Raw genomic sequence first — 25,680 nt, forward strand, 5'->3', positions numbered from 1 at the left:
CAGAGAAGATGCCTTGTAATATTTCAATGTTTTGGATTCTGCTAAGGCTTGCTTTATGACCTAACATGTGGTCTATTCTAGAGAATGTTCCATGTGCACTAGAAGAGAAAGTATAGTTGGTTGATGCTGGGTGGAGTGTTCTGTATATGTCTACGAGGTCTAGTTGGTTGACTGTGGCATTTAGATCTTCCGTGTCTTTACTGAGCTTCTTTCTGGATGTCCTGCCCTTCACCAAAAGTGGTGTGTTGAAGTCTCCTGCTATCTCACTTTTCTAATGCTGATACAGTTTGTTTTCTGTATCTTGCAGCCCTGTCATTGGGTGCATACATATTTAATATGGTTGTATCTTCTTGGTGTATTGTCCCTTTAATCGTTATAAACTGTCCTTCCTTATCCTTTCTGATGGATTTAACTTTAAAGTCTATTTTGTCAGAAATTAATATTGCCACTCCTGCTCTTTTTTGATTGTTGTTTGTCTGATGTATTTTTTCCATCCTTTCAGTTTTGGTTTGTGTCTCTAAGTCTAAGGTGTGTCCCTTGTAGGCAGGATATAGACAACTCTTGATTTTTAATCAACTCTGCCACTCTCTGTGTCTTTATTGGTGCATTTAGTCCATTTACATTCAGGGTAATTATGGACAGGTATGAATTTAGTGCCGTCATTTTGATGTCTTTTTTTGTGTTTTGACAGCTTCTTTTTCCCACTTGATTTTATGTGCTGAGTAGATTTTCTTTATATATTGTCCTTTCCTCATATTTGTCGTTCTTGATTTTGTTTCAGCTGAGTCTGTATTTCCCTTGTATTTTATTTTGATGAGTAGGATAGTTTGTCTCCTTTATGGTTACCTTATTTTTCTAAATTTATAACTAACTTTTATTTCTTTGTATCACCGTATCTTCCTCTCCATACAGAAGGTGTATGATTACATTCCTTAGACCCTCTTTATCATTTTAATGTTATCTTCTTCTATATAATAACATTGCTGTTGCCCTGTGTTGGGCTCTTTTTTTTTTTTTTTAATAATCTTGCTTTGTTTTTTTCTATTTCCCTTTCTGGGTTGACTTCTGGCTGCTCTGCCCAGTGTTCTAGTCTTGGGTCCATACCTGATATTATTGATTTTCTAACCAAAGGACTCCCTTTAGTATTTCTTGTAGTTTTGGTCTGGTTTTTATGAATTCCCTCAACTTGTGTTCATTTGGAAATGTCGTAATTTCACCTTCATATTTAAGAGACGGTTTTGATGCATATATAATTCTTGGCAGGCAATTTTTTTCCTTCAGTTTTTTAAATATGTCATCCCATTGCCTTCTTGCCTGCATGGTTTCTGCCGAGTAGTCCAAGCTCATTCTTATTGGCTCTCCCTTGTAGGTGACTTTTCTTTTATCCCTCGCTGCTCTTATAATTGTCTCTTTATCTTTGGTTTTGGCAAGCTTGATTATAATATGTCTTGGTGACTTTCTTTTAAGATCTACCTTATGTGGAGTTCGATGAGCATCTTGGATAGATATCTTCTCATCTTTCACGATATCAGGGAAGTTTTCTACCAAGAAACGTTCAACAATTCCCTGTGTATTTTCTGTTACCCCTCCCTGTTCTGGTACTGCAATCACTCGTAGGTTACTTCTCTTGATAGAGTCCCACAGATTCTTAAGGTTTCTTCATTTTTTTAAATTATTTTATCCGATTTTTCTTCAAATATATTAGTGCCAAGTGATTTATCTTTGAGTTCAGGAATTCTAGCTTTTACTTCCTCAATTCTGCTCCTCTGACTTTCTACGGAGTTATCTAATTCTGTAATTTTATTGTTAATCTTCTGAATTTCTGATTGCTGTCTATGTATTTTTCCAGCTGATTAAACTTTTCATTATATTCCTGAATAATCTTTCTGTTTTTTTCAGATGCTTTATGTGTGTGTTCCTTGGCTTGTTCTCCGTATTGCCTCATTTCCTTCCTGATGTCTTGAAGGGTTCTGTATATTAAATTTTTGTATTCTGCATCTGGTAATTCCAGGAATGCACTTTCATCTAAAAGATCCCTGGATTCTTTGTTTTGAGAGCCTGTTGAGGTGATCATGGTCTGTTTCTTTATGTGACTTGATATTGACTGTTGTCTCTGAGCCATCTATAAGTTATTGTATTAGTTTATGCTTGCTTACTGTGTCGTAGCTGCTTCCTTTGTTTTGTTCTGGTATACCCCTATGGGTTGCTTGAGTGAGCTAGCTTGATTATTTTCACCTTTGGATCTCTGGTGTCCTGTCCCCAGCTGGCCAGAGCTGTTATCAGGTATATTAGTCTAGGAGTTCATTCAGATTTCTCGTATGAATTCAGCTCAGGTTTCCAGGTAGCTGATATCAAATGTGTGGTACAGGCTCTGTCCTACAGTCTTAGACGGGCAGGTGTGATTGGTATATATACTGGTATTTGATTGCAGCAGGGGGTCATGCTCTGAACAAGGCAGGGGGCTGAGAACTGACCCCCATGTGTCTCTGAGGAAAACGTGTCTCTGTTCCCTAGAGCGTGCTGGTGGGTGGGCTCTGCAGAGGGACCACAGACACCCAAAGTTTTTGTTGTAAGGACTGGGAGGTACCAGTTATCCCTGGACCCGTCGCAGGTTACTGGGCAACCTAAGTAGACCTACTAGTCCTTAGGTCCCTGTTGCAGGTAGGTGAAGACCTTGTTTAATAGGCAAAGAAATGTCAAACGTCAAACACCCACCTCTCCACCGCACCGCTGAAATGGTTGGAGTTTGCCAACAAGGGCCTATTCTCCCGAAATAGGCCCACACAGGTCCACGCAGAAGGGAAAGGTGCTCAAGGTCCACGGACAGTTTATGCGTGGACAAGAGCCGCTTCTGTCCTGAGCTTCCCCAGTCAATGGAGCTAACAAATTATCTTTTCCCCCAGTTGCAAAGTTTTTCCTTCCCCAGGGCCGGGAGGACGGCTCCAGGTGCTCGCCAGGGTCTATCTCAGGTCCAGGGATTCAGCCGTTGAAGGCAGCTTGGAGGTGGGGGGGTGCGGTAAAATATATGCAAATACTCACCTTTGCCAAGAGTGCCCTTCTCCTCAGGTTCCCGAGGTGTGAGTGGGCTGTGCGGCTGGCTGCTTCTCCCTGAGGAAACTGTGGCCGAACGCTAGGACCAGCCCACTGCCGCGGCCACTCCGGGAATGGTGCCTGAGGCCTCCCTGCGATTCAGGTCCGGTAACTCCTCTCTGCTCCTGAACGGTCTCTTCCTTCCCCTATCCCTCAGTTCATTGTCTAAGCTTGCCTTTGATGCTCAGGGCTCCCAGCTTGTCACAAATACACTCGTTTCACTTGTTTTTTTTGGGTCTTTGTTGTAAAGAGGGCTCGAAAGCAGTGTCTGTCTATTCTGCCATCTTGGCTCCGCCTCACTACTCTCCTTTTGAAGAACAGCTTTTGGCTTGTTACTGACCCTTAGTAGAGACTGAACGCTTAACCATGGGACACCAAGTCACCATGCGGCCTGAGCTGCCTATCACGAGCTACGTGTTGTCTGACCCACACAGCCGTAAAGTTGGACGTGCACAGCAGCACTCCATCATTACATGGAAATGGCATATACAAGATTGGGCCAAGCTGGACCTGAAAGCACAAGTAAGTTGCATGAGGAAGTGACCCAAATGCCCATGGTCTCCACATCTGTCACATTACCTTCCATCTCCCACTCTGCACCTATGGCCTCATGGGGAGTTCCTTATGATCAGCTGACTGAAGAAGAGAAAACTTGTGCCTGGTTTACGGATGGCTCTGTACCATATGCAGGCACCACTCGAGAGTGGACAGCAGCAGCACTATAGCCCCTTTCTGTGACCTCCCTGGAGGACAGTGGTGAAGGGAAATCCTCCCAATGGGCAGAACTTCAAGCAGTGTACATGGCTGTTCACTTTGCTTGGAAAGACAAATGGCCAGATGTGCAACTGTATGCTGATTCATGGGCTATGGTCAATGGTCAGGGTCATGGAAGGATCATGACTGGAAAACTGGAGACAAGGATTTAGGGGGAAGAGGTATGTGGATAGACCTCTTTGAATGGGCCGAAGAAGTAAAGATATTTGGTTGCATGTGGATGCTCAGAAAAGAGTGACCTTAGCAGAGGACAATTTTAACAATCAAGTGTATAGGATGATGCGTTCTACGGAAACCAGTCATCCTCTTTCCCCAGCAACTCCCATCATTGCTCAATGGGCTCATGAACAAAGTGGCCATGGTAGCAGGGATGGAGGTTATGCATGGGGCCAGCAATATGAACTTCCACTCACCATGGCTGACTTAGCTACAGCCACTGCTGAGTGCCCAATCTGCCAGCAGCAGAGACCAACACTGAGTCCCCAAAATGGTACCATCCCTCGAGGTGATCAGCCAGCAACCTGGCGGCAAGTTCACTACATTGGACCACTTCCATCATGGAAAGGAATGCGTTTTCTCCTTACTGGAATAGACACTTGCTCTAGGTATGGATTTGCCTTCCCTACACACAATATTTCTGCCAAAACTACCATCCGTGGATTTACAGAATGTCTCATCCACAATCATGGTACCCCACACAGCATTATGTTTGATCAAGGGACTCACTTCACAGCAAAAAAGGTGTGGCAGTGGGCCCATGCTCATGGAATTCACTGTGATTACCATGTTTCCCATCATCCTGAAGCAGGTGGCCTGACAGAACAATGTAATGGCCTCCTAAAGACACAATTACAGTGTGAGCTAGGTGGAATACCTTGCAGGTTTGGAGCAATGTTCTCCAATAGGCTGCATGTGCTCTAAACCAGCATCCAATATATGGTGCTGTTTCTCCCATAGCCAGGATTCATCAGTCCAGGAATCAAGGGGTGGAAGTAGGAGTGGCACCACTCACTATTACCCCTAGTGGCCCAATCACAAGATTTTTGCTTCCTGTCCCTGCAACCTTAAGCTCTGCAGGTCTAGAGGTCTTAGTCCCAAAGGCAGGAATGCTCCCACCTGGAGACACATCACTAATTCCACTGAACTAGAAGCTAAGAATGCCACCTGGCCAATTTGGGCTCCTTATGCCTCTGGATCAACAGGCAAAGAAGGGAGTTACCATACTGGCTGGTGTGATTAATCCTGATTATCAAGAGGAAATCACACTGATATTACATAATGGAGGTAAAGAAGAGTATGTCTGGAATGCAGGAGATCCCTTAGGGCGTCTCTTAAAGTCAATGGAAAACTACAGCAACCAAATTCCAACATGACTACCAACAGCTCAGGCCCTTCAAGAACGAAGGTTTGGGTCACCCCACCAGGTAAAGAACCACGACCAGCTGAGATGCTTGCTAAAAGCAAAGGAAATACAGAACGGGTGGTAGAAGAAGACAGTTCTAAACGCCAGTTAAGCCCACGTGACCAGCTGCAGAAACAAGGACTGTAATTGTTATTAATATTTCTTCCTTGTATGTGTGCATCAAATATTTTTGTCTTCTTTACTTATAAAATATAAGATGTAAACAGGGCTCGTGTGTTTTTGCTTGTACGTGTGTTAGTTGTGTCATGTTAGACACCAAGTAAGACTTTGTAATTGTGTTTATTCAAAGGTTATATATGGTTTGGGAAGATGTGTACAGGTGCCAACTTGACAAGGGGTGGAGTGTGATCACTAAGATTGTGTGTCAACTTGGCTAGGCCATGATTCTCAGTGTTCTGGCAGGTGTATAAAGCTGTGATCACTTCCCTGTTGAAATTTGTATGTGATCACCCCCATGATGCAATCTGCTGAGTGGTACTGCCTCTCTCTGCCCTCTGCCACCTACTTTCTTCCTTGTCATCTTGGCAAGGTTTTTTGGCTTGTTCTGGATCCTGCAGCTGCCTCTTGTTCGTCTGACCTTCAGTTCTTGGGATGTGAGCCAGGAGCTTACCTGCTGACCTTGGCATTCATTGATCTTCACAGCCTGCGAGCAAAAGTCTTGCTTTCCGACCTGCCAATCCTGGGTTCTCCATCCCCTGCCACATCATGAATCAGGAGAAGCCTTGCAGTCTTGCCTGCGCATCTTGGGATTCATCAACTTTCACAGCCTGTGAGTAAGGGCACTGCTCTCCAACTTGCCAATCTTGGGTTTGCCAGCCCCTGTGGCTATATGACTCAGAAGACTCTATCCTGATCCGTGGACTTCGGATGTTCCAGCCCGTACAAGTGAGTGAGCTGTTTCCCTGATACGTCTCTCCCTCTCTCTGTATATTTATATACTTTACTGGTTTTGCTACTCTAAAGAACCCAGCCTAAGACAACAGAGGGGAAGTTAGGTCCGATAGCGTTAAGACCATTGCTATAGAGCTTTGAAGTTTTTAGCTCACTCATTCTTGTCATATCTCAAAATAAGTTTCCCCAAGATACTCATTGAGTATCTCCTTTGACTTACCTTTTTTTAGGTAGCAGAACTCTGTAACATATAGAAATTTTTTGCCCTCTGAAAGTTATAAACCTTAAAAAGTTCTAGTAGGACTCCCCCATAGAGTTTCCAAGGAGCACCTGGTGGATTCAAACTGCCAACTTTTTGGTTAGCAGCCAAACTTTTAACCACTACGCCACCAAAATTTCCTAAAATGTTCTACAGTTGGTAAAAACACAATCTTGTAGGAAATAGGGAATTGGGAAAAACAAACAAAGTTATTTTAAAAAATCAATGAATGAGTGTTATAGTCAGCATATATTTCCAACACCAACCAGATTCCCTGACATTAAAAACTCTGGTAATAATTAAGCCTTTCCTCAATCACTTTCTTCAATTATTGCAGAAAAAAAAAATTTTTTTTCCCCACAAGTTTCTGAATAGCATTTTCACAAGTCTTGAATCAAACACTATAATTGCCTGGATTTTTCTTTCATTACATCTCAGTGCCCAAATTCATATCTTTTTTTCTGGTCTTGATCCCTCCTAAACTACCCTCGGATCCTTCATCTGCTTTACAGAGGTAAGTAGCAATATTCTTTTGTTTATGGAGAGTAAACTGAATGAAGCTTGCTGAGGTTTTTAGCAAGTTCTGATACATTTATAAAACTATGTGATGCCAAAGTCTCGCTCAGCAAAGCACAGTTGATGAGAGATGGTTTGCGTACTGAGGCTCCTGCCTCCTGGGATATCAGCTATTTTTTCTTAGAGGCTTACTTCCTAATTGTCAGCTCTAACCTAGCAGCTTGTCATTTACTTTCATCATCTTAATATACAACAATTCAGTTCTCCCTGTGCTAACGCAGCACATTCATTTTTGTCCAGCAGCTATCTACTGACAGCCTATTCCATGCCACACGCCATTTTGGGTGCTCTATCTACCTTGGAACTCCTAACCTTTACATCTCCCCAGATTTCTTCCCATTCTTCTAAAAGCAAATAGAAATGTGGTATGTCTTCATATCACCTGCTGAACCCATTCCAGACATCTGAAACCATGCCAAAGTAAATGTTTTTAGACGAAAACAAACCAAAAAAACCACCTCCAAAACCAATTTTCTAGTTCTGCTAATAATTTACAAAAGGACACGAAGGAGGTAGCCATAAGCTACATAGTAAATGCTGATTAAAGAGAATGAAATTAACAAAATGGACCAATGTCTGAAGAAAAAAATTCTTCTTATGGCTGTAAATAGTAAATAACTAAAATATGCATATGCTAGAAAAAGATGTTAACACCTAACAAATAAATTCTATTCAGATGTTACTATAAAGGGATTCTAAGTGATCAATTCTATAAGATTAATACCAAAAGAGACAATATTTTTCATATATATATTCATCTTCAGCAGATCTAGGTTAATTCCTAAACTAAAGAATCAATTTCTGAGGCAGCCAGATAAAGCTTCTGAAAGTAGCTATTTTCTCTCTCTCATCTCCCTATTCCCTCCGGCATACTTTCCTCTCACTAACTTTACTCATCCTTTAGGTCTGAGCTTAGAGACCAATGTCACTTCCTCTAGGAAGTATTCTCTGACACTCCCAGTTCTGGCTTATGCTCGCTTCCTAGGTGTTCTCAACCACAGCATACTCATCACTTTGTTAGGATACAAGTGTTCCTTCCCCTGACAGGCAAGAAAGCCAGTCCGACCTGGAAAATTCAGAGAAGTTACTATCAACACATCATTAAAAGAAGTGGTTCTAGAAAACGTACCACTTGGAAATCCTCATTTTTATAATATGCAAACTCACAACTATCACCCAAGATGGGAGCAAGAATAAAACTATGCAAGATTTACATATTACCTATCACAAAATATTTTAAATCCATTATTTTATTTAATTTTTATCACAACCTTGAGTAATATTAACCCCATTTTACAGATGAGGATGCTACAACTCAGATTAGAAGCTTCTTTCAGAGTCTCATATTAAATGACAGTCAGTCTCAACCCATGTCTTTTACGTCAAGTGTTTTTTCCATTACCTCCGGCACAACAGGTCTTTACAACTAAATGATAGAAAAGACAAAAGAATTTAGTAAATATATTTCCTTTTTCCTCCTGTTTCCAATTTTCACTTTCTTATAAAGGCTTTTCTAATTTTTAGTCAAAAACATCATTTTCCCAACAGATCAAAGGAATATAATCTCATGCCTACCAATTTTTAATGTTAGGGGAAAATGTCCTTATACGTAAATTCAACAATTAGTTTTTGAGCTCAGCAACGTGCTAGGCTCTACGAAGGCTACAAAAGCATCATACGAGACAACTGATCTAACGAGTTTACAATTTATCTGGGAACACAAACAGTGTTAAGCCATTGTTATACGGTGCTTACAGAGTTGAGACAGGTAGATGTTAAATAAGCCTACCAGGTTTTCAGGCAGTGGTAGGAACTAAGATGAACCTTAGAAAATGGTCAGGGATTTGGATGAGCGGATGGGAAGAGCAAATGAAAAAACTATTCACAGAAGACCGTATTAAGAATGAACATGGCATGTTTCCAGGGCAGTAACAGGAGCCTGGATCAAAAAGAAGGTTCACTTTAGGGTAGCAGGGAACATAAAATTAGAAAAGAGACAGGGAGAAGAGACAAACTAAAATGGATGGATTAAGGAGCTATCATGTTTTTAATCAGAGAAAAGACATGAAGGAAGCAGTGACTAAGGAAGATAAACTGAATGTGGAATGGACTGGAATGCAGATACTACTAGAACGAGAGGCAACGAAGTGACTGATGCCCCTTCTTTGTGGTCCCAAGACCTCTGTACTTATCACTATCATAGCATTCTCTAAGCAAACTATAGTGGATTGTTTCTTTAGTCATCTGACTCCTCCATGAGACTTCTGGATCCTCCAGTGTAGTGGCTATGTCATTCATCCTTTTATACCCCCACACTAGCACAATGCCCAGCATTTGTCGGCACTCAGTGAATGTTGAACAAAGTAATCAATCCATTCAGGTATCCGGCTATGCAAGACTGATTCAGGTGAAAACCACAGGAATCATCAGTACAAAGGACATTTTTCAGGAAGCAGTTAACAAGATGACTTGATAGGGTAAAATGTGGTATGTGACACGTTCTGAGTGGGCACCTGGGTACAGAAAAAACTGTGAAGCTTAGAGAAGGAATCCCTTAGCAAGATCTTGATTTTAGACACAATGGATTATTTTTTAGGTGAGATAAGACTATCCAGGTAGTAAGCCTTAGGATATCCTACTCTTTGGGGTTGGGAGAAGAAGAGCCAATTAAGATGCTACAAACATGAATCTGTCAGGAATATTTTCAGCTAAAATCTAGCTGGAGTTTTAAATTTGCCTGCTAATAAATGGACTGAATTGGTACCCAGTTTTACACAGAGGCTAATCTTTCTACTTTACTTCCTTTCTTTGCTCTGAAACAGGTTAATTTTAGAATAGTAGAGAAAACGGGTGTTAATACTAAAATAATGTGTACTAAGGCTAAGTGCTATGGCTGCTAACCAAAAGGTTGGCAGTTCAGATCCACCAGGTGCTCCTTGGAAACTCTACATGGCAGTTCTACTCTGTCCTATAGGGTCACTATGAGTCAGAATCAACTCGATGGCAATGGGTTTGGTTTTTGGTGCCTTCAACAGCATGTGCCTACATCAGAGAAACATGATGGTAATCAAAACCGAGAAAGAAACACTGTTTTACTGTGGTAATTAACACTCTCACATTACACTTTGCTATTAAAATAGCAGGAAAAGTAAAAAAAGAATTGGGATCTAAACCTGCTGGAGAAACAAAGTTCCAGTCAATCAAGTATGGGCATATTCATTCCTAAAGTCAAAATAGCATATATTTTAACTGAAAACCTAATGTCATCTAATAAAAACAAGTTTATCTTTAAAAGTATTGAAGTTTGGAGCCCCAATCTAAAGGTCAACTATATGATTTTCATTTTAAACCAGTATTACTTTTCACTTCCCTGAAGAAGCTTTTGTTTAGAATACTGTATTGTACATTCATTCCCTAACTGGTGTGAAGTAGCCAAAAAGTACTGGATACCAAAAACTACAATCTGAGTGTAAAGTTTGAACTACTCTGAAAACTCACTGTTTATGAGAAATTCATCCAAAAAATAGGAGAAAATACATATTTCTAGGTAGCCAGAATAAGGTGACATGGTAACCAACTTATAAGAGAATTTGGACTGTAAAAATTATGAACATATTCACTGTTCCATCCCTATGATTATAATTATTGTGAGTTTTTTTTGGAGAATGTAACATCCAAGTACAGCAAACTTTCTGTTATCCAGCATGGTTAGGGAATGAGGTATATTCATTTTCTGATTAAAGATACCATTGCCATTTGTGAACTGCCAATCAGTTAACAATGATCTGTCATTTGAACTAAAGTTATTTTTAACATATGGCTTTGATTCAGGAGGCACCTAAGAAATCCACACTGTACCTGAGCTCAACTCAACTCAGGCATTTATTGTGCATCTACTATAAATAAAAACTGAAAAGACCTGAGGATTGGCAGTAATTTAGTTCATTCTTGTCAACAAATTATGCTGTGGTATTGATTTTTAGAATGTACATAGTTGCATATAAAATCATGAAAAATTTAGTGTAAATAATACTTAATCTTCTTTCCATAGCATCTTATGTTTCCTTAGTGACAATAAATGAATACATAATTTTGAAAATTAAATAGTGGCTCAGAAATTAGGGTAATTTTTATATTTAACTCTTTGTTATCAATATATGATCACAAATCATTTTACATTCTCCAAAAATGGTGAAGGGTGTAATTTAATAAGCCAAAATATTTTTCAGCATACTAATAAATATTTTCTATATACTTAGTCATTTCAAAGGATATTTAAAAAATTGTGTTAGAGCATCATGGAACAATATGGCAGCATATAGTTAAGTGCTTTATACAATATGAAGAGATGCATATGCATATAAATGTACATTTATTCTTGATGTTCAAAGTTAATACTACACACGTGTGCAACTACAGACTATGTCAGTAATTCAATAATTCACACAGCATCTTGCCATTCTTTTTAATCATAATCTTCAGACTCAATTCTGCCTCAGAATACATAGTTTTCAACAAGTAAGACTCAGATTCAGGCCATTGCATTGGGTAATAAGGTCATCTCAGTATGTCTGCCCACAAAACTTTTAAAGTAACAGATATTAGGAAGGAAAAATAGAAGAAATGATATTTCTTTTTTAGGATATAACTTTTGAAGTATCTTAACCATTTCATTTAAAAATTCTCAAAAACCAAAGCCTTCATTTTTATGGGAGCTCATTTGTCTTTCACTTATGTAAGAAAATGGAACCTGCCCATATTCTGCTAAAACCAGAGACACACAATTTCATAGTACCAGAAAACTGAGTAGTCATTACCAAAATAAATTCATTTCAATACATTAAAATATTTCAGAAGAGACTTTTTAGGCATGGATATTTGGTGAAAACCACGCAATTCTACAGTATCCATAATTACCTGACTGAGTTCAACAGAGGGTCTAACCTAACTTTCTGATTCTATTCAACTTTGAAATTACAAAGTCAGCCATGTTTACTTATATCATCTTTTGTATACCAACAAAAACACAGGGATATCTGTTGATCTTTCCATTGAGAGTTACTAACATAAAAATCAAATCCGGTGTGCTAATTTAGACAAGTTCAAAAACCACAACGCATAAGTAGCTTTGACGATCTACAAAAACTATTGAATAGTTACTCGTCTTCAATGTAGTTGAATGTAGTTGAATCAATACTACAGTAACTTCACCAGAAACTATCCTGCAACTATTTTAAGATCTCGACACTAGAGGAAGCTCAGAATTTGCAATTCAGGATAGTTTTTTAGATATATCTACTTACTCTGTTACAGTTGCAAAGGCTATAGTTTATGACCTACACAAGTGACTTCCCTCTTCTCTCCGCTCATATCTTATTCCACACCTAACAATCTTCTATTCAGCTATGCATTTGAAACTTTGCACTTTCACAGGAAAGGATCTGATGCTGTAACTAAACCTTTGATACAATAAACCTTTCAGGTCTATGTTAAATATACTACTACTAATAAAAATTATTTCTAGATAAGTTCCCACTCTTAAACAACTGAAATTAAGCAGTTTTGATGAGGGAATATTCATCAACTAGGTGAAATGGTCCTTTATGTGGGTTATCTACAAAGAAGTTCCTCTATGGGTAGGACTACGGCTGTAACTCAATGAGTTGTAAATTAGTTACAGATCATGATGAAAACTCATTATTCACCTTCAATTTCGTTTTTCCTGCTAGTCTATTGTGTTTTATGTGTTCATAATCTTTATTGAGAAAAATAAAACTTAATATAACTAGAAAAATGATAAAACTGTGATTGGCTTGTAGCCAAAGCTAGTTGTAAATTCTTTATTGTCTTGTCAATTTGGGTATTTTGAATCCAAAGCCAATTACTTCAGCCTTTGTCTTTTCCAGCCCTTGGAAAATCACCCAAGTTCTCTACATTCTCACTAGGCCTATAATTTGAGATCATTTGACTAATTTATTTTAAAATTAGGCAGCTACCTTTGGTTGTTTATACTCTGTGGACACCTCCCTTCTATCTACCTAATTTGGTCTAGTAATGATCTCTGTGGACTCAAAGGTGACTGTGTAATGTGTAAAAGGAAAGAACTGGTCAACTCTCTTTACTTAAACATCATTTTGGTTCCTCCTTTCCTCTATCAATACTATTCTAATATTAGACAGGACCATTTAAAAATAAACAGAATTCACTTTTCATTCTCTTGACCACATACAACAAAGGTTGACAAACTGATAACCATTTGGCTAAATGAATACCAAGTCTAGTGTCCCCACAGAACCACACTCCTTTGCCCCTCAGAACAAAAGGGCGACAGAACAAATGGGCGACATAAAAAAAGGGCAAGACACACCTCAGGGTTGCCAATGCTAGAGAAGTCGACATGCAAAGAAAGCTGCCAAGGCAATGGTCTATCCTAAAGGACAAAAACAGCTCTTTTTTTCTAGGAGACAAAGTAAAACAGCTGTCAATGGCCAGAATATAAACTATCTCAGAGATATGCAAATCAAACTGGTAAACTGTCCCTTTTTTTACCTGCCTCTTTCATTCACTGGTACTCTATCCACCACACCAAAAGTATGGAGTGCCATCAAGCTCCCCCAAATCCCCCATCGCACTTCTCTGCCCTGCTTGTTCAGTAAACGACTCCTGCACCCAAATCAACTACTTCAGAAAGGAAGCAACTGGATTTTGAAGTGCAGTCTGTGACACATGTGCAGAACCATCTGGACGCTTATGAAAAAATGCAGATTCCCAGGTCTTTCTCAGATCTACAAAATTCAAATCATTTTGAGAACCACTGCTAAAACTTCCTAAATGTGTCTGCATTTTGAAAAAAAGCCTTATTAATAAAATAAATCTCTGAATTCTCAGTGACAAAGTTCAGAAGAGAATTAGATCCGAAAGAATAAATTTCTATCTGGGGAAATCCACTGCACATACAAGGTCACCTCTGCTCTGAAGTCAAGCAAAAAGATGATCTGTCCCCTTCAAACTATAAGCAAATTTTGGTATTATAAGTAGCAATCATAAGTATTATCACTCTCATTCTCTTGTTCAAATCAAGAATTCTAGCTACTCTTCCTCTTCTTCAGTTTAAATCATTTTATTTAATTTTTTAAAATGAGTTTTCCTTTCTCTTCTTTGAAAAAAAAAAAACTTATTTTTAAGTTGCTTTAAATTAGGATCAATAACAACTAACTGCTTAAGTGCCAATTGGGGGGGTATCTACAACATGCCAGGTGCTGAATTTTTTATTTCTGATTTAATTCTCACAACCACCTGACAAGATGGGCAGTGCTATTTTCCCTTTACAGATGATGCAAAATTGAGGCTCAGAGATATTAAGTAGCTTGTCTAATACATGGCTAGGAAGGGGCCCACTAGGAAACATTAAAACCACAAGCCCATGTTCTTTCCACTCTCCTATCTCTTCACAAAAACAACTTTTCTTATCTGTCTAGCTGACAGCTAAGTATACCTGAGACTTAATAATTTTTTAAGAGGCACTGGAGCCCTGGTGGCGCAGTCGTTAAGAGCTTGGCTACTAACTAAAAAGGTTGGAAGTTCAAATCCACCAGTCACCCCTTGGAAACTCTAATGGGGCAGTTCTACTCTGTCTTATAGGGTCACTATGAGCTGGAAGCAACTTGACTCAATAGCAATGGCTTTGGTTTTGGTTTTAATGCTATCAAACTACGTTTACTGCTTTGTTATAATATACTTTTCCCAATGTTCTTTTATCCTTTGTTATTCTGTCAATTTTGAGAAGCTAGTCCTCTCTGATAACAAAATTTCTCCAAGTAGCACTTCAATTAACTATTCATATCAGATACAACTCGAAACACAACTCTATCACACAGTCCTCGATTGATAAATTTAGCTATTTCCTGTAACAACTGTAGTAACAGTAATAATAATGATTAACATCAACATCTACTATTATCATTTCCTGGACGCTTAATGAGTCTGACATTTTCAAGTAAACTATTTCTTAAAGAATCTTAAGTAATATTTAGGATGTATTTATATACAGAGCTATTGGGCTGTGTGTGGGGAATGTCTGCCTGTCTTCAGCAGTGTTAAATTAAACCTATCCTCTCAACTATTCTGTCTGTGTAGGATTTAATACTACTTTTCCTGTAATAATCAAATTAGTCTAAAAAGGAGCTAGTTAAGTTGCTAAAAATCTCCTAGTTAAGGGGACAAAGGCAACATTAGTGTAATGAGAAAACAGGAAATATCATTCCCCATTCTTTCTGTAAACTGAGGAGATGTGAAGGTGTCAGGTATCCCCAAGGGAGCCTCCATCCAGCTCCTCACCTTCCCTTCCAGCTCAACTTCAAAAGCCAAGCAGCCTTACTCACTTCTATCTTGCCTTCCCTTTACAAACTCACTCACATATCCAAGACATACTTTCTACAAAGCTCCCCCTTCCCATCCCCCATGCCCCCCACCCCCCACCTTTTTTGGCTTTGAAAAAGAATTGCCGTCAACAGAAACTTCTGTAAACAAAGCACTCTAGCCTTGCTATGGTTAAGCAACATTTCAACTTAAGGTATTATTGGGCTGATAACACAAGGTAAGGGAAGAAGAAAGCGACTCATTTATGTGTCCTCAGTGTTACCCCAAATGCATCTCATCTTGACCCTTTTCTGTGTCCTCCTTCCCCTGGTGAGTTCAGACCTATGGACCCTCACTGTCTCCTAACCTTGTGAGGAGGCTTGGGCTACATGGGGCTGCAGTAGCAACTAGGCTTTTTTCCTTAGAACTAAAACATTCAAGGAAAAGGACAGAAGAGATTCCCTCTCAAAAAAGAGAGAGGCTTCATCTTTGAATCACTTGAAATCTTATCCCACCTGCTCTACTTGTTTTAAAGCATAATTACCTCAGGTATGTTGCTTAAAAATGTTTCCTCTCATTAAACATGAGAAAGATTTTGAGAAAAGGAAGACATTCAGGTTATCAAGAGCTCATTTAAATTTTCTAATGATTGCTGTTTAAATTCTGATATCTACAACATCACTAGAAGATTCAAACCTTACAGACCACTAATGAGTTAACCAAACAAACTCTACTGACCTACTTTCCCACCCTTTTTCAATTATAAAAGATCATCAATTTTATTCTTTTGCCTTTGCTGGATATTAAAGTAGCAAAAGCATTCTCCAAAAGAAACATTTTAAATGTGAAGTAAGTATTCTACAAAAAAATGAAACTAACCATGTTAATTAACAACTATCCAACAGGCCAAGTCCTTACAGTACAATATTAAAGTTATCGTGAACATCAAGAGGTCTTTCCAAAAAGAAACCAAACAGAAGAAAAAAAATATAACCCTGCATTTTCAGAATTATATTTGGCAGACTCAAACATGAAAACAAACAACTTTTTGATAGACTCATAAATATATACTACTTACATGACACCTTGTAGAACTTTCTGGGGATCAGGGTCAAACAGCCTGTCAACATAGTGGCGACTGCTAGCTGTCACTTCCTAGAAAGTCGGGGGGAAAAAATTATGACATCTGAAGCCATGCACATCACAAATTCACAGCATCACCCACAACATCAAATAACTCTATACTCTAACTTCAGGTAGATGTATTAAAATTTCTATAGAATACTTATTATAATGTCTTCTTCTGATATGTAATATTAAACAGTGATTTCTCTCAGGTATTAAAATAGTCGAAAGCTGCAATGTTCTTTTAGTTTAAAATGCCAAAGATCAGTATTTTTCTAAGAACATCCAATTTTAAAAATAAGAAACTTCATGGTAAGTACTACAAGTTCTGCAATGTCTTGAAATTGGCAGAATTGGGAAATCAACATAATCAAGACATATAATAATTTCATTCATTTAAAAGTCAGGATCATAGGGAAAAAGACTAAGTATATTTTTGTAAATACATTATTAATTCACTCCGAGAAAAGCTTGTGACAAGATGAATAGTATGATGAGAAAGGAGACACCCAGTTCTCACTAAAAATCTAACTGGACACTGGGGCCTTTGTGGTGAGCCCTGCCAGCTTCGCCAACAGAAGAACTGAGCGTATGTGTTAAGAAACAAGCTAAGTTCCTTAATTGCTAACTGCTGGATGTCATCTACGTATAAATAATAGATAGGAATGTTGCTTCTGTTGGGTACCCACTAAAGAAGAGAAAATCTGGCTCTCAGCCAAGGCAAAAAAAAAAAGGTGAGGACTTCATCAAATAGTCAGCGAGGGGTAGTTTGGGTATAAGAGAGCTCTTCAGAGGACCTCAGAATGGTGCAGAGGGCCTACACTGCTAGGAAGCAGGTACAAGTAAAGAATAAAGCTACAGTCAAGGAGTTGTCACACTTTCCATCAGGAAGAAACAATCAAGGCTTAGGATGACTGATCAGGTCCAGCAGAGTTATTTAGTCTGAAGTGGATGAGGAGGGTAGGTGGAGTGGAGAGTTACAGCTTCAGAACAAGGGGAGACACTTTTAACATCCTTTATTTGTATTGTGGGGTTTACGCTGTATGTTACTTCCTGCAATACTCTTTCCTTTTTTTTGGGGAAATAATTAATTTTTTTTCAATACTTTTTTTTATAACAAAAAATGTATGTTTAAAAACCAGAGAAAAAGGAATTTTGTTCCTTGCTCTTTCTTTCTGATGCCTGCTAGAACACGCTTATGTACTATTTCCCATTAGCAACAAATTAATACAGGGAGGAAAAATAACTTTTCCAGTTTACCCAGAACCCCAAATCAGTAAAAGAGCTAGTAGTTGAACTGCCAACATGCAGTGCCAGCCTAAACTTCTGAGTTATCAAAAATAACACTAAAGTAGAACTGTGTAAACTCTAGTTTCCTGACAATCTAGTTATCCAAAATTAAAGCATAATTTCATATTATAGCTTGCTACCAAAATATTTTCATAGCCTCATAAACAATTCAAATACCCACTTTTGGAATGCATCCCATTTATAAAGACCAAAGAGTGGAAGTAAACAAGCAAAACTGATGGAAATTCTTGCCTCACCAGGGTACCATTAAAGCTCCTGTTAACAGGGTGTTTTCTAGGAGCCTGAAAGCCTGCATTTATCGTCAAGATAACAGAATCACAATTAGAAGGACTCTTAATAATTATCTGTCCCAATCCTTTGGTTTACAAATGAGGCTTCCCATGATCCTTACCTAGATGCCAGGTCATCAAATGTTAAGTAGGGACCCAAACAATTGTACAAATATATCAAGAAAACAACGTATCACCTCAAAAAGCTAAAAATAGAACTACCATAAAAAAAAACACCCAGTGCCATCAAGTCGATTCCGACTCATATGGCCCAGCTATTTCATTCCTAGGTACATATTCAAAAGACTTGAAAGCAGGAGACTCAAACAGAAACTTCTACACCAATGTTCATTGCAGCACTATTCACAATAGCCAAAAGGTGGCAACAAACTACTACCTATCAATGGATTAATGGATAAACAAAATGTGGTACATACATACAATGAATACTACTCAGCCAGCAGGAGAAAAGAAGTCTACGATATGGATGGAGCTTGAAGACATTATGCTGAGTGAAATAAGTCAACCACAAAAGGACAAATATTGTATGACCACACTTACATAAAAAAACAAGAAAAGGCAAGTGTATAGAGAACTAAGTTAATTAGTGGTCATCAGGGGTGGGAGGGAGGGGGAATGAGAGTCTTAATGGTGATGGAAATACTATGTTGATTAAGGGTAGGGTTGCACAGCTGATTATTAATTGCTGTCAGTAAGTTGAACACCTGTAAAAAGCTGTATTAGCAAAAGTTGTGTGGTAATGAGACAGTGGGACAGAGCTAGGTTAGAGCACAGCCGGCTGGGTTCCTCCCACCTTCCCCCTTTTTGCAGGTAGGCTGGGGAAAAAGACAAGCTGGGCAGAGAGTGGAGTCAACAACCTGGCCCAACTTCTGGGGATGAGAACAGAACACACAGTTCCCTGTGAGCAAGAGATAGGGGCTGAGGGGTGGTACAAACTGAAATGTTGCAAATAAACTGTTAATATAGTTCCTGCAAGACTCCACAGGAGCAGAAGGTGTATAAAAGCAACCACTGTTTGTCCTTCCCGTGCAGGCCAAAGGGGGCGATGTGACAAAGAGAAACAGTGTGCCTGCGTCACATCACATCCCGTAATGAGTTACGGGAATTGAAGGACTTCCATTTTGAAGAAATCCTGTGTGTACACCTGTATCTGCATAACCCAACCCCTTCTTAGGACTTTCCACCCTCCCCAGAAACCTCATGAATAAACATTAAAACCCCTCCTCCCCTCCTTGCCGAAACCGTTAAATATGTGGCTCATAGCCAAACCAGTGAGACAGTCTCTCTAAAGGTTCTAGCCCTTACTGTCTCCTTTTGCTAGCTGCTGGCAGAATAAATTTGCTTGTGTGACTCCAGGCTGCCTCAATAGTCTTACTGGGTGGCACGAATCCAGTTGGGTTGAACCAAGAAAGGGGCCCTTGGTAACAAGATACACGAACAATGAACAACAACAAAAAAAGAGTAGCTGCTGAGCCTGCTTACGTACAGCCAAAAACATCCTGGGATTTGGTTTCTTGATCTGGAGGTTTCAGCTCATGGTTTCATGGGATATCCCAGTTAATTGGCCTAATAATATATTTAGTGGTTCTGTTCTTATCCTAGTTCAATAAATGCATAGTGCCTGGGGTCTTGAAAGCTTGTAGGCGGCCATTCGAGGCACAACAATTGGTCTCTTTTTGCCTGGAACAACAGAGGAAGGAGAGTCAGGAATAGGAGGGGAGGATATGGAATGTGTGGCTAACTGCCTCTGTGAACAACTGCCTCCTTTGCCATGAGAACTGGATGGTGCCAGTTACCACTATTGAACATTTTGATCAAAGAATCCATAGAAGAATCCTGATCAAAGGGGGTAAAACGTAGAACAGAATTTCACGTTCTGAAAGGCTGGAGACTTCCTGGAGCTATGAAGGCTGGATGAACTCCTGAGACTACTGCCCTGAGATAATCTTTAAACCTGGGGCTGAAAATGTCCCCTGATGTCTTCTTAAAACCAAACAGCGATTTAGCTTAACTAGTAAAAAGTGTCTACCTTGAATATTATGCTCTTTTAAGAACTGTCTATATGAGATCAGGAAACCCTGGTGGTGTAGTGGTTAAGTGCCATGGCTGCTAACCAAAAGGTTAGTATTACTGAGATACAAACTGGTGAGTTTTGTCACTCCATTTGAGTACATGTGTTTTCCTGGCTTTCTAACAGTAAGTTCTTCTGAGTACCTGAGACCCTTAGTCTCCCTCCTATCCAGGTTTTTGAGTTTATTGTTACCCATAGCACTCCCTCCCCGCAGCTCTACATCTCTTGCCTTTCAATGTGGTTAAAAAAAAAGCCCTTAGGCTTAAGATTATTATCTTAAACATATATTTCACCCACTAATAGTAATTCTCTTTGCTTCTCTGTCCCTGGTTCAGTCAATTCAGCAGGCACTAACTGAGCATCTACTATACACAAGGCACTAAGGAAAACACTGGAGGCCTGGTGGCGCAGTGGTTAAGAGCTTGGCTAATAACCAAAAGGTAAGCAGTTCAAATCCACCAGCCACTCCTTGGAAACCCTATGGGGCAGTTCTACTCTGTCCTATAGGGTCACTGAGTCAGAATCTACTCAGCAACAGACTTTTTTTTTTAAGGAAGGCATTGAAGATAAAAAATTTAGTAAGGCACAGTCCCTGATCTCAAGAATTCATATTTTATTGTATTTGTGTTCGCATGTTTGTGTTTCCTATAAAAATACAAAAACATAAGTATTCACAACATAAAGGCAGCACTGAGGAGGGGGTTAATAAACTGGGATAATCAAGAAAGCCTTCTTAGAAGTGTTGGCTTTAGAAAATGAGTAAGAGTCCACCAGGATGGACGAGGAGAGAGAAGGAATCAATGTTACAAGCACAGCCACAGGCATGTGAAGCCAACACATGTATACCATCCCCAAGTATATCAATTGCTGTCACTGAAAAAGAGTGTAGATGTGACCACAGAATGTAAAAGGTTAACCAATAGGTGGCCCCTAATTGAGAGTTCAGACTGCCTTTTGGTCAAAGCTCTATGCTAGGTGCCAAAGAAAGTACAACGGGACTTTAAGGCAAAGTCCTGCTTAGGAAGCTTACAATCTATAAGGGCATCAGTCATATACACAAACAATGATTCTCTGACCCGCCTGAGTAATGAGCTGAGGGAATACATTCACTTACTAATCTTATTTTACTGTGTGCTTCTGCCCTGATATCCCCTAACATATTCATTCGTCTTTGTACGGGACGATCCTAATATTTCACTGCTTCCCTTTGCAGATCAGCCCACCCCTTCTCTCTCAGCCTTCTTCTCTCTTTTTTCAAATGGCAGTATGGAAACATAAGAGCTAGAGAAAGGAGGATGTGAGGATGGCAAAGGGCCAGGCAACATTTTGTTCTGTGATACACAGGGTCGCTACAAATCAGAACCGACTTGATGACACCTAACAGGGAAAGAAGGCAATTGGTACATATGACTGCTAGCCTTCAATATTCATCAGAATGTGACCAAGGCATTCATACTTAGTTCAAAACATCTCACAAAGCATAGAAGAATATAGAAAGAATGATTAAGCATATATAGTTGTGAAACAGAATATATACATAAAAAAAAAAAACCCTGAAAATTTAGATCTGGGCTGGCAAAAACATCTCAGGTCAAAAAATTGAACTACCCCCAGACCTTCTACTGGCCCAGAACAGGAACCATTCCCAAAGCCAACTCTTCAGACAGGGATTGGACTGGACAATGGGTTGGAGAGGGATGCTGGCGAGGAGTGAGCTTCTTGGATCAGGTGGACACTTGAGACTATGTTGGCATCTCCCGCCTGGAGGGGAGATGAGAGGGTGGAGGGGATTAGAAGCTGGCAAAATGGACATGGAAAGAGAGAGTGGAGGGAGGGAGTGGGCTGGGGAGAGCAATTGGGACTATGTAGCAAGGTGTATATAAGTTTTTGTGTTAGAGACTGACGATTTGTAAACTTTCACTTAAAGCACAATAAAAATTAAAAAAAAAACTGAACTAACAGCATTTCTTTGAGATTTTGCAATTACAAGTTCCTTTTCTCTTTCATTCATTATTCAACAAATATGGGGTACTGTGCCAGATGCAAGAAACCCTGGAGGTGTAGTGGTTAAGAGCTACTGCTGCTAACGAAAAGGCTGGCAGTTTGAATCCACCAAGTGCTCCTTGGGAACTCTACAGGGCAGTTCTACTCTGTCATATAGGGTCTCTATGAGTCGAAAATCAACTCCATGGCAATGGGTTTGGTTTTTTGTTTTTTTTTTTTTTGGTGCCAGAAACTGCGTTAAGAGCAGTGAGAGAGCCAGGCAAAAATCTTTGCCATCATAGAGCTGACACCATGGTGAATGGGGAGACAGAATTAAGCGCACACAGTATGTGAGGTGGTATTAACTGCTATGGACACAAAGCACAGTATGGTGCCAGAGAGTGTAGTGGGGATGCAGGAGACAATTTTAAATAGATTAGTGAAGAAAAGCCCCTTTAAGAAGGTGACATTTAAGCAGAGACCTGAAGAAGGTGAAGGAGAAAGATATGCAGCCATCTAGGCGCAAAGCTTTTCAGGCAGAGAACAGTGAATGCAAAGGCTCTGAAATGGGAAGTGTCTGATGTGATCCAAGACCAGAGGCCATTAGAGCCGGAAAAGAATGAGCAAAGGAGAAAGCGGTAGGAGATGAAGTCAGAGCACAGGTGCCAGATGGTATAGAGCTGTACTGTCCAATGATAGCCGATGGAGCCCTGGTGGTGCAATGGTTAAGAGTTACAGCTGCTAACCAAGAAGGATGGCAGTTCAAATCCACCAGTGGCTCCTTGGAAACCCTATGGAGCAGTTATACTCTGTCCTATAGGGTTGCTAGGAGTTGGAATAGACTTGATGGCAATGGGGAGCTTATATGGCTATTGAGCATTCTAAACATGGCTAGGAACTGAATTTATTTAATTTTAACTAAAATTTAAAACCAATACTGTACTCAGTTATTAGGAAACTTAAGAATGTTTAGAACTACTTGGATATGTAAATCTACTTTTTCAACGGTAATTTTTATGAAACCGAAACACACATCAAGTATTTCCAATGAAAATTTAGCATCCAAATTGTGTAAAATACATACCATATTTTGAAAACTTGATATAAAAAAGTAAAATAATCTCACTAAGAATTTTTATATTGATTAAACATTAAAATAATATTTTTGATACATTGATTTAAGTAAAATATAAGAAATTATTTCACCTGTTTCCTTTTTATTTTTAATAGTGTGGCTAGTAGAAAATTTAATTACTTATGTAGCCTGCATTATTTCTCCATTGGACAGCACTGGTATAGAGCCCTGCTGGTCATCATAAGGAATTTGATTTTTATGGAATGAGCTGGGAAGCCATTAGAGGGTTTTGAAAAAATAGAGACATAATCTGACTTATGTTTTAAAAGGATTACCCCAGTTGCCACTTTAGGAATAGACACTGTGTATGTGTGGAGTCATTGGTTGGTGCAAACCGTTAACATGCTCAGCTACTAACTGAAAGGGTGGAGGCTTAAGGCCACCCAAAGGCACCTCAGAAAAAAGGCCTGGCAATCTATACCCACTCCTCACTTATCAACATTTAGGTCCCAAAGACCAGGTCATTATACAAAAGTGGAGGATGACCATATCAGATCACAAATGGAGGATGACTACATCATTACATGACTGCCAAACACCATTACATAGCTGCCAAACCACTGAGAATCATGGCCCAGCCAAGCTGACACATAATCTTAACCCCTTCAGCCAGCATTACTCTCACCTCACACCTCAGCATTTGTTGTTGCTAGGCATGTTGTTAAGATGCAAAACAGTCAGATGGTAGATTTTTTACTATTGTCGTAAATGTGAAATGTCAGATAAGGAGAGAGTCGATAAGTAAGCAGTAGGTGTACTTCCAAAAAATCAGCCATTGAAAACCCTAAACAGCACAGTTCTACTGACACGCATGGGGTTGCCACGATTTGGAACCACCCGACAGCAACTGGTTTTTAAATACGTGTGTGGAGGTAGGGGCAAGAGTGAACAAAAGCAGAAAGACTAGGTAGGTTATTTCAATAATCAGAAATGCTGTTATTTCAGAGACCATGGCAAAAGTGATGAAAGTAGATTCTGTCCAATTTATACAAATTTTGAAGTCTGAAATGACTGTCAAATTGGATACGTTGTCACATTGGATGTGAGGTATCGAGAAGAGAGGAGCCAATGATAATACTTAAGGTTTTTGGCTTGAGCACCTAGGAAACTTGAGTTGCGAGTTAATGTGATCAGAAAGAGTGTCAGAGGTACAGGTTTGAGTGGAGAGATGAAAAGTTCAGTTTTGGACATGTCAGACTGACATCCAAGTGAGGATGTCAAGCTGGCAGCTGGATATGTTAAGTCTAGAGTTTAGGAGAGAGTTGTGGGCTCAAGATACAAATCTGGGAGTTGTCAAGACATAAATGGGATGAGTTCACCAAGTGAGTTACCTGGACAGAGCAAGACCTGAAGTCTGAGCTCTGAAGCACTTGAACAAGCAGCCAGTGAGGTGGGAAGAAACCCAGGGAGTTAAGTGAGTGTTTCAAAGAGACAGTAATCAAATTTGTCACCTACTACTGCCGTGTAGCATAAGATGATGACTAAGATCGGCCACTGGATTTAGGAACAGGGAGGTCATCAGTGATCTTGACAAAAGCAGTATGGGTAGAGTGGTGGCACCAAAACATGCTTGAAGAGCGTTCACAAGAGAATGGGAGAAGACGAATTAGAGAAAGGAAATACAGTCAATTTTTTCAAGGAGTTTCATTGTAAAGGAGAGTAAACAAACAGGGTAGTAGCTAGAGGGAGATGTGAGGTCAGGAGAGCTTTTTTTTTTTTTGAGATGGAATAAATTAGAGCATGTGTATTCATTGATGGAAAATGTTTAATCGGAAGGAGAAAGTGATGCTGCATGAGGTGGGGAAGAACTTCTGCAACAATGTTCACGAATAATCAACAGAGGACGGCATCTACTCACCAAGTAGAGCGTGGAAAGTACGATAACCAGGGGGAATTAATTAGGTGAGTATGAGAGCTCGTGGACGTTCTCTTCCGATTAATTCCATTTTCTCAAAGAGTAACAATGGGAGAAGAAATGTGAGTGGTTTGAAGAAAGAGAACAAAGAATGAGACACTGAACACCAGAAGGGCCTTCTTGAGATCCATCATTCTGAATTTAAAGTGAGACTAATCAGTATGGCTGTGTTTTTCTCCAGCTATATTAAAATGCACAAGGGCAGGCACGGATAAGAGAGTGGATTTAACTAGCACTGGAGTTTCACCAGGCAAGGATGACAAAGCAAGAGGAAGGGGTCAACCGAGTTGAGGAATGTGCGAAGATATGATTATAAACCTACTGAAGACCAGTGAAAAGTGGTAGGGGTAAGAGACCATAGGTAACCGAGGGACTGAAGAATTGTTTTCACTGGGTGTAGTGGAAGGAGTGGTTTGGGAAGATAGAAGGTAGTGGCCAGGATGCTTGAAATCGAGATTATGGAGAAATTTTAGCTACTG

At 39.6% G+C, this 25,680-nt stretch overlaps 1 protein-coding gene across 5 annotated transcripts in view; it reads right to left on the minus strand.

Moving 5' to 3' along the window:
* Window positions 1-25,680, minus strand: part of ARMC8 (armadillo repeat containing 8) — a 203,085-nt gene that overhangs the window by 140,259 nt on the left and 37,146 nt on the right. For all 5 annotated transcript variants that reach the window (XR_007515555.1, XR_007515556.1, XR_007515557.1 and 2 more), the window contains exon 2: window positions 16,450-16,526. Coding sequence is in view for 2 of the 5 variants with exons in the window: in XM_049870498.1 (XP_049726455.1) it covers window positions 16,450-16,526 (77 nt within the window). In the remaining 3 variants the exon portion in view is untranslated. The remainder of the gene's footprint in view (window positions 1-16,449; window positions 16,527-25,680) is intronic.

This window comes from Elephas maximus, chromosome 26 (assembly GCF_024166365.1).
Source record: "Elephas maximus indicus isolate mEleMax1 chromosome 26, mEleMax1 primary haplotype, whole genome shotgun sequence".
Lineage (NCBI taxonomy): Eukaryota > Metazoa > Chordata > Mammalia > Proboscidea > Elephantidae > Elephas > Elephas maximus.